The 18,150-nt window shown below is 42.3% G+C and overlaps 1 protein-coding gene across 1 annotated transcript in view; it reads right to left on the reverse strand.

The window, feature by feature from the left end:
- Nucleotides 1–17,417, reverse strand: part of FBN1 (fibrillin 1) — a 223,186-nt gene extending 205,769 nt beyond the window's left edge. The window contains 1 exon segment of the mRNA NM_001287085.1: nucleotides 17,069–17,417. Within this exon segment, the coding sequence (NP_001274014.1) occupies nucleotides 17,069–17,232 (164 nt within the window). The 5' untranslated portion in view covers nucleotides 17,233–17,417.
- Nucleotides 17,418–18,150: the final 733 nt, after the last annotated feature.

The following is an 18,150-nucleotide window of genomic DNA, read 5'->3' on the forward strand; positions in this document are numbered from 1 at the left end:
TAAGTCTCTAGAAAGTTAGAAGTTAGCTAAAAGCATGCAGTTGTTGAGATTATTTCATTGAAATTAACAATGCACAGTATTAAGGATAAAGAACTTGGTAACTTTTTAAAATTTTGCAATTGAGGTAGAGTTGTAAACATTTATATCTAAACATTTAAATCTCTGGAAAAATTTTATTTTTAAGAATAGACTAATTTAAAAAAAAAGAATAGTCTAATTTAAAATTTTTTAATATTTTATGTATTTATTCATGAGAGACACTGAGAGAGAGGTAGAGACATAGACAGAAGGAGAAGCAGGTTCCCCATGGGGAGCCCAATGCGGTACTCAATCCCAGACCCCAGGATCACACCCTGAGCTAAAGGCAGACGTTCAACCACTGAGCCACCCAGGAGTCCCTCTAATTTAAATTTAAAGAAATTTCACTAAGTCAGGAATTTATCTAGTCCATCTGAAGACACACTGTAGACTAAAAATAATAATTAACAATTTGGGGAGAGCTTTATAATCTACAAAGTGATTCATGTGACTCTTCCCCCACATCCTATCAAAGAAAATATATTGCTGTGCTCGTTTTCAGATGAGGAAACTGAAATTCAGAGAAGTGAAGTAATTGCGCAAAGGCCACACAATGGAAACATGTCATCAATCACTAATTAAAAACAAAAAGAATTTATTAATAAAACATTCCAAGGTTAATACTAGAGATTTTTAGATTAGAGATTAGAAAGATGTTTCCATAAATACCCTAACAAGAATGTGTTCGTTTATATAAACTAGTTTATGCATAATTTTTTATATTTTGGTTTTCTTTTTTTAGGTCTGCAAAAACAAACATTTTGAGACAGATCTTACAAAACATGTTGGAAAAGGAAAGCAACGGTAAAAGGAACACATTTTAGAAACACTCCTATAGGGATGCCTGGGTGGCTCAGTGGCTGAGCATCTGGCTTCAGTTTAGGTCATGGTCCTGGGGTCCTGGGATGGAGTTCCCCAATAGGGGGACTTTTCCCTCAGCCTGAGCCTCTGCTTCTCTCTGGGTAACTCTTATAAATAAATAAAATCTTAAAAAAAAAAAAAAAACTCCTATAGACTGATACTTCTGTGTGGTGAGTATCCTTTTCCTATTCCATCTAGCGAAAATATGAGTCAGTTGTTAATATGTTCAGTGTTTGGAGGGAATGGGTGGGTGGGAGGCAAGGTAGAGATTCAAAATGTGACAATTCAAAACCTACTCATAGCTGTCCCTGGAATGTGTTTTATACATGTAATTGAATACAAGTATGACTTGTCTTTTTAAAAGTTACATTCAAGCAAAACCATCAGATCATGCAGGCAAGTGTCTGACCTGGCTTAGGATGACAATGAGCTGCACAAAGGCCAGGGTGACCCAGATGATGTTCTCTAAAACCCTCCAGTTTCATGTCTCTACGACTTAATTTGAAGCCTGCTGACACACTGTCCATTACGTGGAGAAAGTGGCAACTCACATGTCAACTGCTAGCATATCTCTTCCCTGAAATCCAACCCAAAAGATTTCCCTCTCAGCCTGAATGATGCCAGCCCTGTCCTCTCAAAACTTTTTGAGCTCTGGGGAAGGTCTGACAGTATTCCTGTTGCAAGCTATAATTAAGCAGCCTGGGGTCTCAATGCCAGCACAAAACTTCAACATAGTGACAACCTCTAAGAAGGAAATGATGTTGCCTGGATAGTTGAGGATATTAAAAAAGCTAATGCTAATTTTCAGTGTAATAGTGGTATTGTGGGACGAGTGGTTGGCTCAGCGTGGGGCAGCTGCCTTCAGCTCAGGTCATGATCCCAGGATCTGGGATCGAGTCCTGTATTGGGCTCCTGCAAAGAGTCTGCTTCTCCCTCTGCCTATGTCTCTGCAGAGAGATCTCCCTCTCTATCTCTCATGAATAAATAAATCTTTAAAGAATAATAATAACAATAGTGGTATTGTATTTTATGTTTCTTCAAAAGCCCTTATCTTTTAGAGGTGCATATTGAGATGTTCACAACAAATGAAACAGTTTCTCATGGGTTTACTTTGAAATAATCTGTGGCAAGAGAAAGAAGTGGATGAAATAAGATTGACTATTAATTGGTAAGGGCTAAACCTGGACAGTCTGCATGGCAAGATTCTTGCTAGTTTCATGTATATTTGAAATTCTCCATATTAAAAAGTTAAAATAACAACTCTGAGGCAGCATGTGGCCTAGCTCATTCTGGTAGCCATCCTCTCCTATATGCTACCATGACAACACATGTTGCTTTCTGTTTTCATTCATTTGAAGGCCCACTTTTTATCTGTTTTGCAACTTAACATTCTTGAGTGGGATGGGGATCCCCATTTGGAAATAGTAACAGTCCAATCCCAAAATGTTTCCCATCTTAAACAAGCAGAACTAACTAAAATGTTTCTATGCAGCTACTAAAGAAGGTTAATTAATGTTCATTAGACAAGGAATCCAAAAACAAAGGACTTAACCACACCCCTGCAAATAACTAAGCTTGTTAGTCCCAGGGGATGGGTTTCCTTGAGCATCACAATTACTTTTTGACATGATCCATTTTCGTAAGTACACCTTGTTTTTCCTTATGACCAACATAAACTCATCACTCAACAAAAGATGAGTTTGAGGGAAAAGGGCTTATTTTGCATCTCATCCATCACGGGGCTAAATGTTGGCTTTTCTGTTCACAAGCAGAAGAATTCTTATAGTTATGGGAAATATGAAACAGAAGAAGAAAATCATTTAGCAAGGTATCCTATATGTTTTCTGACTCCTCAAAACGTGAGAATGTGTGTTAAAAAAAACCTATTTTCAAGGAGGGCCCAAAACGCAAATGAGCAGAGGAGTCAGTCCAAGGTCCAATTAGACTCTGTTATCTAGGGGCACCTGTGTGGTCAGTTGGTTAATTTCTGCCGTTGACTAAGGCCATAATCTGGGAGTCCTGGGATCCAGCAGCATCTGGGCTCCCTGCTCAGCAGGACATCTGCTTCTCCTTCTCTCTCTGCCCCTCCCCCCTGCTCCTATGCATTTGCTCTCACTCTCTCTCAAATAAATAAGCAAATAATCTTATTAAAAACCCTCAAAAATAAGAAAAAAAAACATTTTAGGCTCCAGTGTCTAGAATTGTCAGATGTTCAAAAATATCTACACAAAGTCAGAATTGCTGAACAAAAAAAGAGTAATAATTGAGGAGGAGGAGGAGGAAGAGGAGGAGGAGGGAAGAAAGGAGAAGAAGGAGAAGAAGGAGAAGAAGGAGAAGGAGGAGGAGGAGGAGGAGGAGGAGGAGGAGGAGGAGGAGGAGAAGGAGGAGAAGGAGGAGAAGGAGGAGAAGGAGAAGGAGAAGAAGAAGAAGAAGAAGAAGAAGAAGAAGAAGAAGAAGAAGAAGAAGAAGACGAAGACGACGACGACTTGCATATTCTTGTTAAATTCCTGAAAGGTCTTCAAAAGTTTAAAAAGAAAAGTTTATTTCATTATTTAGGGTTTATTTCTTTTATGGGAAGTTAGAGAAAGTACCTGGTTGGTTGTTCATTTGTTTTCATATTTTTGTTTTTTTATAAACTTTGATTGTATTGGTGATGGTGTGACTTACCCCAAAGAAATGAGAGAGAGATTAGGTAATCTGAACATTTTTAATGACAAACAGAAAAATAATTATTGTCTGTTTAAGCCATTCCTTATTTAAGGCACTCTTATTTTTATAGCCTGTGAATGAACATGAAGCAACCGCAACTTCCTCGGGTTTATTGCCAAACCAGTTAACTAGGGTTTAGTATGTAAGGGTGCAGGGTATAGGAACTCTACCAAAGCACTGTCTAAATTAAGATAATGTATGTTTTTGTTCCACTTTCCCAGATGCCCAATAGTTTAATATCTCTTAAAAGTCAACCCTCATTAGAATCAAAATGGGAATCATTAAAAGAAAATGAAAAAATAGGAAGATTTTCCATTTCTCCAGAGAAATTGGGCACAGAAGGAAAACAACAACAAGTAAGAATCCTTTGTACTGAATGAGCATTACATTGCTACACGGCGTGAAGCCAAAGGAAGGGAATGCTCAGTTGCAGAGCAAAGGCCATGGCTCTTCTCGGAGGTGGCCAATCTGTGTCAGCTTCACCCCAAATCACATAAGATAGCCTGCCCACAAAGCGCCCAGAGGGAATGGGAATGACAGACTGAGCTGAAGGAGTTCTGGGTCTATGGAAAGGGAGTTTTCTCAATTTGGGTGCACATACTGTGTTTAACAACCTAGCACTCCTCCTACTTCTTTAAACCCTTTCCACATGACTCAGGCCTGGCCACCCAAGTGCCCCATTTCTTTGGTCACAGTGTTGGGTACAGTGACAGGAGTGGTGCCGAAAGAAGGGACTGGCAGGAAGGAGCAAGGCCACTTTGCCAGAGCTACCAGTAAAAAGATATACCTTCTCTGGCAGGGTGGTTTAATGAGAACTCACACACTCAGTAAATTTATTTTCCAATAAATATGACACAATTTGAGGGAAGGGGAAATTTAAAAATTAAAACCTTATCAGCACATTGTCTTTAGGTATAACCAGATTTCCACAGACAAAGTGAGTTTCCATTAAAATTATATTTTTTAAATGTTTGAAGTTCAAGTTTGCTCCCTCTGTTTCTGAAAATAATAAGTTCCAAAATGAGAAAGTTGAGACTGCGGTTTCCAGATACTAATGGCTATCTAATGTTTTGCTAAATGTTTGGTCATAAAAATCCTGCCTCTTTGTATGACTCCAGCCCTCTTTATCCTTATCCATAACAGAATTATAATCATCCTCATCACCGTAGCTAAGCACATCAGGCACTACACCAGGAACTTGAAATGTATCATCTCCTTAGAAAACCCAGAAGGGTGTTATAATCACATTTTACAAGTGAAGAAACTGACAGTCAAACAAGTCAAACCACTTGTCTGAGGTTCCTTCCTAGAAGGTGGTGACGCCAGGATTTGCCTCTAGGCATGTCTATGTCCACACTTCCAAGCCTCCCTAAAAACATGGCCAATGGTCATTAGTGTTCATTGAAAATGACTCCCCAGTCCTTTAAAATATAGTCTCACAAGCAATACCACTGTACCCAGCTACCCACAACCAGGCTCAAATAGGAAACGGTGTGAGGTAATTATAACATATACCCCAGCCACTCGCTCCCGGTTTTTATGACTGAACTGCCAAATCACTCCTAGCCAACTCTTCAGGAAATGTTCAGACACTTTCTCAGATTCCAGCTAAAACATCAACTATGTGGCCCTGGGGAATACAGAGCTCACAGGGTGGTAATGGGATATAAAATTTGCAAACTTGAGTTCAGTGGCCTAAACTCTGGGTGTGAAGCAGCAGCAGCCCATGAAAGATTAAAAACTATTTGTCAACTTGAACACTGCATATCAAGTCCTTCTTTGTAAAGCACTTGTCCACGTCACCTTGGACATTAATCCCACCCATCAAAGGAGAGAAAGATACTCCTAATGTAGTTCTGCCTAGAACCACTGGAAAGAATATAATAATATCAACAGACTTGAGATGGGGTGTTCACTTTGAAAGTTAAACATTAGGTCCGCTTAATGCCGAATAAATAGTTGTCCCTTGGTTTAGGCAGATGTTCTACAAAATTATTGGAAGAGGGATATGGAAGAAAAGATAAGAACTTAAGTTTTGTTTTCTTCATTGGCATGCCTCTTACATGGAATCTAAATGTATAAATCAGTAGTTTGGATAACTGAGTCAGGTAATGACAAGATAAGAGTCTGAGCTTACGTACCTAGAAGTGCCATGGCCTGTCCCAGGACGTTTGGCACTCGAATTGGCAATTACAAGTATGAGCAGGGTGGTGGTGGTAGGAGGGGATGTTACTCTTTAGATTCGCAGAGAAGATTTCTCCTTCTCGTCCTCCCATCCCTTCCCAATACTCTAACTGGTGACTACCTCCATCTTATTGGAAAGCCCCATCTTATTGAACCTCACCTAATATGGACTGACATCACTGATACCAGTGTGGCGCTGAGGAGTTAAAGCCTAGTGCCCAGCTTCCCAACAGGGTTGACCACTGAGAGACTGATGGCACTGCCTAAGGCTAAATAAACAAGAACAAGACAAATGTCCACATCCACATGCTGCGGGAGGTTTGCTTATGTGAAGCACAAGTGAGGACTTAGAGATACCAGTCGCCCTTCCTAAGACATGAAGACAAAGAAGAGGTATAATCTTGTACCCAAGCACACACTTATACTTAAATTGTCTTTTGTCACTGTGTGACTCCGCTTCCACATGTGTGAAAGGGAGAAGAAAGCAAGTACAGCGAGCAATTTTTAATGAACTTTCTCTGGGCCTTGGTTTCAGCATCTATAAGTTTCTGAAGTCTGTCCCACTATAACATTAATTTATAATATTTTTGTAAAGATAGATGCTCTGAGTATAAAGAAAGATCTGAGTCATGATTATAATATATCCAAAAAAATTTTTTTTCAAATAAGAGTCTTTAAAAGTTATTCAATAAAGGTACCAACCTATTCGGGTCTGATTACACAATCTTATAAATCAGTACCAATGGGTAGGAGAAATGGTGGACAATAAATCATTATCTATAGGAAGAAGGGGATGCACCAAACTTCACATGGCACCATATATATAGGCTCATCATGTATGATAAATTAACCTGCTTTTCCAGGGCATCTCTCTAAATGTTTTTGTAGGAATCTTTTCTGAAATCCAGATGTCTTTATTTCATGTGCCCTGATTCCTCCAGAAGCTCCCAGTCCCCTGAAGAGGCTAATTAAAGCCAAAGGCCACCTGGGGTGGGGGGTAGTCATTCCTATCTGTCTGAACCCAGCACCTGCTCCATCTGGCCCAGATCCATGGCTGGTAAGACTCTCCAGTCTAGGAGTTTCTCCCAACTCTTTCCCCTTGTCTCCTTTAATCTTTCTCCTTCCCTCTCCTAACAAAATCCTTACTTACCTCCACTTTTCTTCTGCAACATCCTGAGACTACCAAATAAAAATTTAACATTTTACTTAGAATTTATTTTTCTTAATGTTTTAACTCTTATTTGATATTCCTATTATCCCTATTTTATCTATAGCTCAGCTTCTGAAGTTAGTACAAAAGCAAGAAAAGGAAGATGAGATGATGATGATGATGATGAAGAAGAAGAAAAAGGAGGAGGAAATGCTGATAAGAAAGAAGGAAAAGAGGAAAGCAAGGAGGAAAAGGGAAAGAAACAGAAAAACAAAACAAAGCCCTGTCCCTTGATTAATAGAGATATTCCTATACTTCAGTTCAAAACCACAAACTTAACAAGAAACATAATGTGTCCATAGGGCCCCCATAAATTCTGTCTCCCAACACCAACATCATAACATGGTTGTTCTATATTTGGGCTTCATGTTTGGATACTTATATTTGAATGTAAGTATGACTGATGATCTAGGAATTCACAACTCTTCAAAACACTGAACCAAATCACTTGTCTAATGGAGCAACTCTCCAAACCCGGAGCCTGCTCGCCGTCTGGAATCTATCTCTGGCTGGAATGGCGGACATAGGGAATCTTCCTCTCTCCCTTCCGCTCTGAAGGGCTGAGTAAATAGACTCAGTGATAATTTCAACAACAAAAAAGCCACTTGAGAAACTGGTGAAGTCACAAGAACTTAAAACTAGGATTTGTTATAATAGAGCTAATAGAGCACTGGATCCACAATCCAACCTTGATGGTATTCTGAATCCAGTTTTATCCTATTAACAATGTGGCTACTCTATTTACAGCAAAAATAACAAGAGTTCGGTTCACTACAATATTGACTATTGGCAATTGCGGATCTATTTTTACTGATCAGTTATAATCCCTGGCTCCCCCAAAAATGTTTTTGAGGCAAATTACCCAACAGATATATAAATATGAAGCTATTAATAAAAATTGAAAGCAAAATTCCATAGAAGGAAGGCAAAACACACCAGATACTTAAGTTACTAAATGAAAGTGATTGTGCATTCAATTGGTCCCTGTCTTAGAAGCTAAAGGAAAAAGGAGGGTCATGTTATGAGTTTCATAATTCTAATTTTTGAAAAAACAAAATTTGCTAGTTTATTAGGGACTAAAATTATTCATGGAGTATGTGAGTCCATTAAATGGACAACTATGGATGAGTTAGGAACAATATCCTTAACATTAATCTAACAGATCATGAAGACACATTGTGCAGGTAGGCATTTTTCATCCTGAAGTTAGAGAAGCAAAATACAAAGCAGCATCTTCAATGAAGAAGTAAATCAATCCAACTGGATCAAGGTAGGATTAAAACATCTGATTCTCCTCCTCGAAAACCTAATCCCTTACTGTGGTAGCTAGTCTCCAGAGATGTCCCCCCAAATTCCTCCCCTCCCTGCAGACACATGCTGCTCCACACATCAAGAGGTTGGGTTTATAAGTCCATGCTCTTGAATGTGGATGGCCTGGGACTTGCTGGAATTCCAGGCCATGCCACTCTAGGCTAAGTTTGGAGAAAGTCTGGTAGCCTCCACTTTTGCGCTCTTGGGATCCTGAGGTATATGGTAAAAGTGTGGCTTTCCTGCTGGAGAGTCGTGTGGGGAGGCCACGTGGCAAGGGAGACTACCTGAGACCATCTGGAGGAGAGCTGACGAACCCTGCCAATGCTGATAACACATAAGCCCACCTGAGCCCTTCCGGCTAGCCCTCAGCCATTCAAGTCAGTTCTGTAGTCAATGTATGGGCTCAAAGCACGTGACTGGGGGGGAAGAGCTGGCCAGGATAGACACTTACCCTGTGCAAGGCCTGGTAGCTATACTTGGGACTCAGTCTCTCCATTTGGAAAGACACACTCAGGGCCTCCACCCCCAGTGATAGGCCCAGGCAGGAGACTGTATAGGAGAGCTTTAAAACCTGGAAAGCACTCAGCAGAGCCTGACAAGTAGCTCTTTGCTTCCTTTATTCCCTTCCTCTGTCCATCCATTTAGATTAACCACACCAAAGTAAACAGGGCAGCAGGCACCAGTCCATGGAACCAGAAATACACGTGTAGAAATCATCTTGCTCACTCCAGCCCCATCAGTCATTGTGGGAAGCAGAGACAAGATTCCCCACTGTGCCCTGTCCAAATTCCTGGCCTGCAGAATCATAAGAAATAATAAAATTGTTGTTGTTTTAAGCCACTAAGTTTGGGGTAATTCGTTACGTAGCAATAAGAAAATCAAAACACTCACAAGTGAAAATAGCTTTTTTCCTTGTAGTAGAGGGACTAGGAATGGTTCACTTCTCTTTAGTTTCTCATGAACAGTGCTGTAATGTTTCTAGGTATAATGAGGTTTACAATCCGTGGAAGTGGAGGCATCCTAGGTGTGTCCTCCCCTTTGCCTCTCCTCTTGACCAACTAAGTGATCAAGCACTACTTGTGTTACTTCTGAAACACTACTTGCGCCTCCTCTTCACCCCCTTCACCACTCAGGCCATCATCCACCCTCACCCCGACTCCTCTATTAGCCTCCCAATCTCCCTGCCTCTGGCCTCCCTACCCTCTAAACCACACACCTTTCATCAGAACAGCAAAGGTCTAAAATGTTCCCATTTTAGAATCCTTTTCTAGCTCACCTTTCACAACAGACAGTAATGTTCTGCTTCCTTTAGTCCCTCCCCCACCCCTGACAGTGTCACATGCTGTGGATAGCCACACACAGTTGCATACTGTAGGGGGCACTACCACTTCCTAGGCCACCCTATGTATGAACTGTACCCCTTGAACTTGTGCAAACCCTGCCCAACTGTACTCAGTGTCCTCAATGCCTTCACACTGTTCACTTTATGCTTTCTTTGGTCAAATTTTCTCTTACTTCTCTTCTATATTTCCTCCAAGCTGTAACTTATATTATTTACCTTACCCAGTCAATCAATATTGGTCAATCAAAAATCATCTATTGAAAAAAAAATTTTTAAAAATCATCTATTGAGCACTTATCATGTGCCCAGTTCCTCAATATCACAGTGATAAAGAAAACAAAGGTGAACTCTATCTTCAAAAAGTTCTCAGTGTTAGTAGATAGTCACTTATTTATCACATAGACCAGACATCGGCAAACTCTTTTCTGTAAAGGGCCAAGTTGTAAATCGTTTAGTTTCGCCAGCCATGCTTTGTCACAACTACTCCACTCTGCCTTTTTTTTTTTTTTTCAATAAAATCTCACAAAAACAGGCAGCTTGGTCCACAGTTTGCCAACCCCGATAGACTTTCACTTTGAAGTCTTTTCTGATGAATTCTATTCCCAGTGTGATGCTTCCCTTGTCACGCGACTGCATTTGCCTTCAATAGATACTGAGTCTCTCCCACAGTAGTGATGGGGGAAGATTGAGGAAATGAAGCTATCACGAGTATGGGAGAAAGAAAGAAACCTACCAAGTATAAGATTTATTATAATTGGGAAGCAGTAAGAGAGACTGGTTAAGAGCAATGAAACTATGAGACCAGATTTCCCAACTCTTACTAGTTTATGTCACCAGAAGAATTACTGAAACTCTGCACCCCAGTCTCCTCACGTATTAAATGGGCAAGTAGGTATAATCCTCCTCATAGAGAAGTTATACATTACATGAATTAATGTATGTAATGTATATTACTGAGTGATATATCAGAGCTTGCTAACCTTTACCATTATTATTACTGCAATTTAATGTAAAAATTACATGATAGTAATGGCTCTGAGCTTACAGGTGGCCAAGGGAAAAAATGAAACAGGAAGAATCAAATAACTTGTCATGTTGGTAAAAACTTAACACACATACCAGTTTCCCCTGAAAAGACGAACATCTCTTGCGATTCTATTCTAAGAGACATTTTTCACACAGGACATGAGAACAAGAGATTCTGAATGACATCATGACGAAAGAGTTCCACTCAGAGAAATGGGCAATGCAGGAGGATACCTGTGCTGGTGACCTTCCACCTTCAAGTAAAAGTTCAAGGTGTAATACTAAAATATAATATATGTGCCATCCAAAGCCCCCACCAACTCTGGCATTCTCTAATTCCTTCTGTGTTTTTTTCAATGTCTCTGTAGAAATGTTAGAGAAAGTTTCTCACTTGACAAATATTAGAATATTATTAGCCACACTTGGGATGTGTGAACTAGCACGAAGGAATATTAGGAATTTTAAGTGGAATTTTACCAAAGTCTTAGTCCTGCATTTTTTGTCCAGTGGAATGAAAAACCAAAACCATAACTAAAATTAATGGAGAAAGAAAATTTAATATTGCGAATTTGTCCTTAAAACTTAACTTTTATGCACCTTAGCTCTTACAGCTGTAAAAGCTAATAAAAGAACCACCCCATTGAGCTGTGGTGAGTATCAAGAGTTACCATATGTAAAACACTGAGAGCAGGACCTGGCACACATAAATGTCATCCGAAAGTCACCTATCACTGTTACAATTATTGTTGTTATTTGTTCTTACTTAATCCTACGTCCCATGCCATCCACTGCCTTTCCATCGACTCCTGGTTCCCATGATGCATCTCATCCTCCTACCAAATATGAAGCCCCTGCAGACTGCCGGCTGGATGTCTCTGGCATTCCACAGAGTTAAATTCAGGCTGGCATCCAATCAAGGCTTCCTGAATTAATGAACTCTTTGAAACTGATCTAATGATCAGTTAGTGTTAAAATGGCTTTGATAGGATTCATGACTCAAATGGGAATGAATATCAACCTTAACAATGCCTGCCATATAATTCAGGCCTGATATATTAATCAATTTCAGCTTTCTTAAAAAATTTCATGGAAAACAAAATTCTAAGTTGCTTGAATAGGCCCATTTGTTGGGTTAGTTTCCAGAAGTGAAGAAATTGTTAATACAGTTTATTTCTATTTCAAGAAAATATTTAAAATCTTATTTTTTCATTTTAAAGGCTAAACTTCACAAATTGGTTGTCTGATTTACTGAAAGAAAAAGCAAACAAACTCTCTGCAAATACACTAATAATCTGTTCAGTATTTTGTTTGATAAGCGTCATTGGCATAATACTGTAATCTTTTTAATCATCAGCTACACAAGACAGCAAAGGAATGTTTCGATATTCTTTAAACTCCCAATAAGCTTGGAGGGATGTCGTACTTCCATTTCCATCAGCCTCAAGCTCATCTCACCATAGGCTGATGTATGTTTTAATTAATTTGTGATATCAACAACTTAGGCATTTTTGTAAATAGCCTCTAGGTCTTAATGCTACAATGTGAGTCACATAAATAAATATTTTGTCTCCATCTTCTCATTTAAAATGTAGAATTGTTAAGAACTTCTATTTAAGAATATCCTTTATGGGAGAGAGGGGGCATCTGGGTGGCTCAGTCAGTTAAGTGTCTGCCTTCCGCTCTGGTCATGATCTTGGGGTCCTGGAATGGAGCCCTAACTCAGGCTCCTTGCTCAGCGAGGAGTCTGCTTCTCCCTCTCCCTCTACCCTTTCTCCAATCTGGCCCCCATGCACGTACATGTGCAGTGTCTCTCTCTCTCAAATAAATAAAATCTTTTTAAAAATATCTTTTTTTAATTATATTGCAATATTTTAGCTTAATCTTTTCAATAAACACAAGCACAAACCATACCACTGCAGGAGTCTTTTCCCCATATTTAATTATTAACCTACCTGACTTCAGATGAAGTCTTAAAGTCATCTTTGTAAAATAAATGGACTTTATAAAGTCTACAGAACTTTTCTGTGTTCCCTGCTAAAGTTCTTTAATAACAGACTTCTGTGTAATTAATCCCTTGGAGTTTGCCGTCACATAATCTACCCTGTGTACGAACTGTTCCATGTGTATTTTTCTGGTAACAAGACCTCTGGAAAAAATAAACAAACAAACAAAGACCAAAAAGAAAATCACGCACAAGAGCACAAATTGTGTGAGATACATCTAGTCTCATATACTTATAAATGAGGTAACGAAGATAGAAATTCTCAATCCATCTTATCAGAGATTTGAGAAAAAGAGGTTTCACTCTAAAGAATTTTTTTCCCTTTGACAGGAAACTGCAATATTTCCTTATTTGAGAGCTAAAGCAAAAAGGCACTCTTAAATAAATGGTTCCTAACTACTGCTATTCAAGTAGAGCTGTGTGTTTTTTTTTTTAATTGAATTGTCTCCCACACATTTTGCCTAATCACAGAAGTTAAGACTTTAGCTGAAAAAGTCTTGTGAACTGAAATTCTCACAATAAAGCTAGGATTTTATGATTTGTCATAAAGTCATTTCACACATGCGAAGCAGTGCTCTGGCAAAGGAAAACTGCTATACGTTTCTTATTTGAAAATATTTTTGAAACTTGCAAAATTCTCATTTCAAAATAGAGAAATATGCAATTTTTGCAGAGTGAATGGGGACCACACTCATTCCATAAAAAAAGGATTTCCTATAAAAACAGAAATTGGCAATTTAGTCTAAGAAAACACAGTGAAAGCTGGGAAGAAACTTGAAGATGCTTAAATTTCCACTGTGGAACAGCTTCTGCTGCCCAGTGGGAAGGGAAAAAAAAAAAAAAAAAAAAAAACACCTGCAACAGGATGGGAGGAGAAGACGACAAGCTAGGACTACACTCCAAGAAAGGGAAAAATGAGGCAGGTCCTTAGTCTGTGAAGCGGGGATGCTGACAGGAAAGGAATTTACATCCCAAGAAGAGCAAGGCAAACTCTGTAGTCACCTGTCACATCAGAGAAAGACAAGAGGGCACGATTTGTGGAAGAGATGAGACACAGGCACAGTGGACACTGGTGAATCTAGAGCACCTTTTAACTAGAGGAAATATTAGTGAGGTGCTGAAAGTTGCTGCCACCAACTGGGCATCAGACAGACTTGGGGTTACAAATCACTTTCACTTCATGAACTGTGCATTGCCATCAAAATGGTAAACAGCTTTTGCTGTAGTCAAAGAGGTTAGTTTTGAAGCCGGTAACATTTTAACTAGCAAAAATAGAGATTTTAAGCAATAACTGGAAAAACGTTACACACAACTGCTTCTCCTGATGATTTATACAGCAGGGCATGGTTGAAAGACTTATTCATGTGAGGCTGTAATGGCAATAAGCAGAGAGAATACCTTGTAAATGCTACTCAAATTCAAAATCAAAATTGCTACTTGTTTAAAAATCTGTGGGAAAACCTTTCATCCAGAGATTGTACTTTTTATTCATTTGTGCCACATATACATTTGCACATGGGCACACAAAGGCGTGTAGAATTTGGGAGCGGCAAAAAAATTAATATAATCTAGAGAGCCACCTTAAGGAACTATTCTAGCCACAGTATGGGATTCCGTATACTAAGAGAATGCACAAGGTACATCCACATGAATTAACAGACAGATGCACTAAAAATACATGGAAGTGAGCAAGGCTCAGAACAGTATGTATAGCATATTGCATGTATTAAATAGGACAAATGCGAGCCAAATACATACACATGTATGTATATATATTTGTATATGCATATAGATGCCTATAATAGTTCTACAAAATTATACACAAAAATGGTGCCTGAGAGGGAAGAGGGAATTTTTTTAATTACATATCCTTTTAAATTATTTTTCACCTCCTCCATATATATATACATATGTGTGTGTGTGTGTATATGTATATATATAAAACCTTATAAGGTAACATAGAATTCTAAAAACGAAACCCTTTTTATTATAAAGGTTCATTATTATATTAGTATATGATATAGTACACTGTAAATGTTAATTATAATTATTTCTAATATCTTTATATATACATGAAATCTTACAGGTAATGTGAGAGTGAGGCACACTCATAATTACTATTCTACTAATAACACATTTTTAGGAAGACTTTATGAACAGTTTGCAATAGAGTAACATCTATGTTAGTGTCCAAAACCCATGAGGAACACAGAGAGATGTTGCCCTATAATCCTAAAAAAAAAGCAATACCTTTGAAATAAGTGTTGGTGTGAGTAAAACTAGGGACATTCTGTTAAGCAACAAAGTAAAGCTTGGTTTCTGTTTTCACATCGAGTTGTGCTTCCCGAGGAAACAACGCTGGTTGGTGATAGCGCACAGAGATGAGACAAATGTCTGGCAGGGCCCAATGTCTCCCTGCAGACTTTCATCCACAAAATTAAACCTCACTTCCTCTCTTTCTGTAAGAGCAATGCCATCCAGTTTAGCTATTAAGATAATACATATAGCAGAAATATATATATATATATATATATATATATATATATATTTTTTTTTTTTAAAGAACACTGCTGACTAAATCAGGTCCTTTGAAGAACATATGAAAATCAGAGTTTCAGTTCATCTGTTGAACTTGCCTGCATGGGCCTTGCACACAGCAGTGAAGGTCCGCCGCCTGATCAGAATCAGGCTTAACATGATAAGGGAATTTCCTTTCCAACACTGCTGGAGTCCTGGATTTATTTTCCACAAAGGCCAAGATGGAACTAAATTAATCATAACTACTTCCTGAGGCCAGAAAATCATGCATATTTTACCGCAGCCCAAGTGGTTGGCCCTGACAATCACCTTGTCCCTCCAAGGTCTAGACCAAGACTCAAAAACTGGTCCATTCAGTTTACTACACATTTTCTTCCTGTACCTGGGCCATACAAACAATATAACTATTATATAAAATATTATATAAAATATAAATTTTACGCCATATATATATGGCTATATTTATATATGGATATATATATATGTATATATCCATATATATATGTCAAAACAGCCCACAGCAACAACAACAACAAAAATAAAGGAGATGTTCAGCCACATATCGGATTGGACATCATCACCTGGTCACTCAGGATCATATAATCAAGCTACAGAATCATTCAAAAAGGATCAACAATGAGAATCATGAGAACTTAACAGAAAACCTCTGTGTGCCGCACACTGTCTGGGTTCATTTAACAGACTACTCCAAGGAGATAAAATGGATCATTTACAGTTCACCCTGCTGCTTCTATAGAGGCTCGAATTCCAACAATCTCACCAAGACAGATTTTTCTTTCGACCTGAACAATTTTAAGGGAACTGTATTCCCACCCTCCTTCAATTCAGGGAACTGACAGGGCTCAGACAGTCAACCTGCCTGATGTAAATATTTCCTGCTGAAACATTTCCTGTAATGGGGACTTGAGTAGCCAGCGAAATGCTTGGTCGCATGTACACAACACTTACACCACTCGTTAAAAACATCCCTTTAAGGCCGGCCACAGAAGTATCAGTGCCCCAATGAAAAGAGGACCTGTTTACAACCCCAAAGAACCCAAGTTCTCAAAAAATTTGCCCTGCTCTGCGGCCCCGGGTGGCCCAGCGGTTTAGCGCAGCCTTGGGCCCAGGGCCTGATCCTGGAGACTCTGGTTCGAGTCCCGCGTCGGGCTCCCTCTATGCAGCCTGCTTCTCCCTCTGCCTGTGCCTCTGCCTCTCTCTCTCTCTGTGTCTCTCATTAATAAATAAATAATAATTAAAAAAAAAGTGCCCTGCTCTACTTCCAGTGTGGACACCTGAAAGGCAGTATCAGCCGGAAAACTCAGCCCGATTTTCGTGAGCCTTGCTCCAGGAGAGCCAAGGGCTGCGTGCGCCCGGCCTGCCTGTCATCACATTCCTTCCTCGCGCGCTCCCTTCCCGACGGGGCATCTGCAAAGGTGCCCGCAAGACCAGCACTTTCCCCTGGACGCAACCGGAATTGGTCTGAAGGGAAAGGAATGGGCTCCTCCCCTTCTTCCTCAAAGAGCCCTTCTCGCCTCCAAAAATCCGCCTCGACAATGGCCCAAGATTCCTTTTAGCCATGACATCCCCTCTGGGGCAGCAGTCTTTAACGAGCAGAAGCAGAGGGGGTTGCCCCGAGCGGGGCGAGGGCCGGACACCTCCCGAGCCTCTGGGGAGCCCCCGGGAGACGCTGTCCAAGATCCGGGAGGCGCGGAGACGCGGCCCTGCCCGTCCGCTCCCTCGGACCCCGCCGGCGGCAGCAGGGCGAGGCGAGACCCACCCCGGAGGGGCCGGCGCGTTCCGTTACCCTTTAAGCGCGTCGTGTCCCCCGCCGCCTCTTCTCTTGGCCCGGCTGGCCCTGGTCTCCTTCACGTTCCCAGCCTCCAAATTGGCGTCCGCCCCGTGGCTCGTGTAGGACGCTAAGAGCACGGTAAATCCCAGGACGACCTCCAGCAGCCCTCCCCGCCGCATGATGCCGAGCGGCCGCCGGCTCCTGCCGCCTCTCGCCGCGCCCCGGGCTCGATCCGCGGCCGCCGCTGCGCCCCGAAGCGCGCCGCGCCGCCGGGGTCCCGCTGTCCCGCCGCCCGTCCCCCGGGCCGGCTCCTCCCGCCTGCTCCAGGCGCTGCTCCCGCTTCAGGCGGCCCCTGCCAGCTGCAACAGACAAATCGCCGAGGCGGGGGGGCGGGGGGGCGGGGGGGGACGGTCAGGGCACCGGGACGCCGGAGCCTCGGGGTCCCCGTCCCCGAGCCCAGCCCGCGCGCCGCCGAGCGTGGCGCAGTTGCTTCGGGGGAGCGAGGACCGCCTGCCCCCGCCGGCGCCCGCCCCCCGCCGGCCGCGGCTCCCGCCGACCCCCGGCCTCCCCGACGCCGCCCAGCCCCGGGGCCGGCTCGCTGCGCGTACTGCGGGGCCCGTCACCGTTCTTACTTTGACGGCACGAAACGCGCGCCCTGCGCTCGCCTCGCCCGCCGCGGCCGCCCCGCCGTCCTCTCCCGCCGGCCCCGGCCGCTGCCACCGCCCCCCGAGCATCCGACGCGGAGCCGGCACGCGGAGCCCCGGGCCGGGCAGCCGTCGGGCGGGGGAGGGCCGGCGCCGGCTGCGGACGCTCCGGGACAGCCCCCCGTCCGCGCCCCCGTCCCCGTCCCCGTCCCCGTCCGCGTCCCCGTCCCCGTCCCCGTCCCCGTCCCCGTCCCTGCCTCCGCGCGGCGCAAACGCAAAAGCCTCCGCGGCTGCGCTCCAGCCCCGTGGCCGGCCGACCCCGGCCGGGACCCCGGCGGCACCCACTGGAGAAGCGGCGGCTCCGGCTCCCGCGGCGGCGGCGGCGGCTGCCCCGGTCCTGGCCGCGCAGCCGCGGCCCCGCTCCGCCCGCAGCTGTCGCCGCCGCGGCCGCCC

This window comes from Canis lupus, chromosome 30 (assembly GCF_011100685.1).
Source record: "Canis lupus familiaris isolate Mischka breed German Shepherd chromosome 30, alternate assembly UU_Cfam_GSD_1.0, whole genome shotgun sequence".
Classification (NCBI taxonomy): domain Eukaryota; kingdom Metazoa; phylum Chordata; class Mammalia; order Carnivora; family Canidae; genus Canis; species Canis lupus.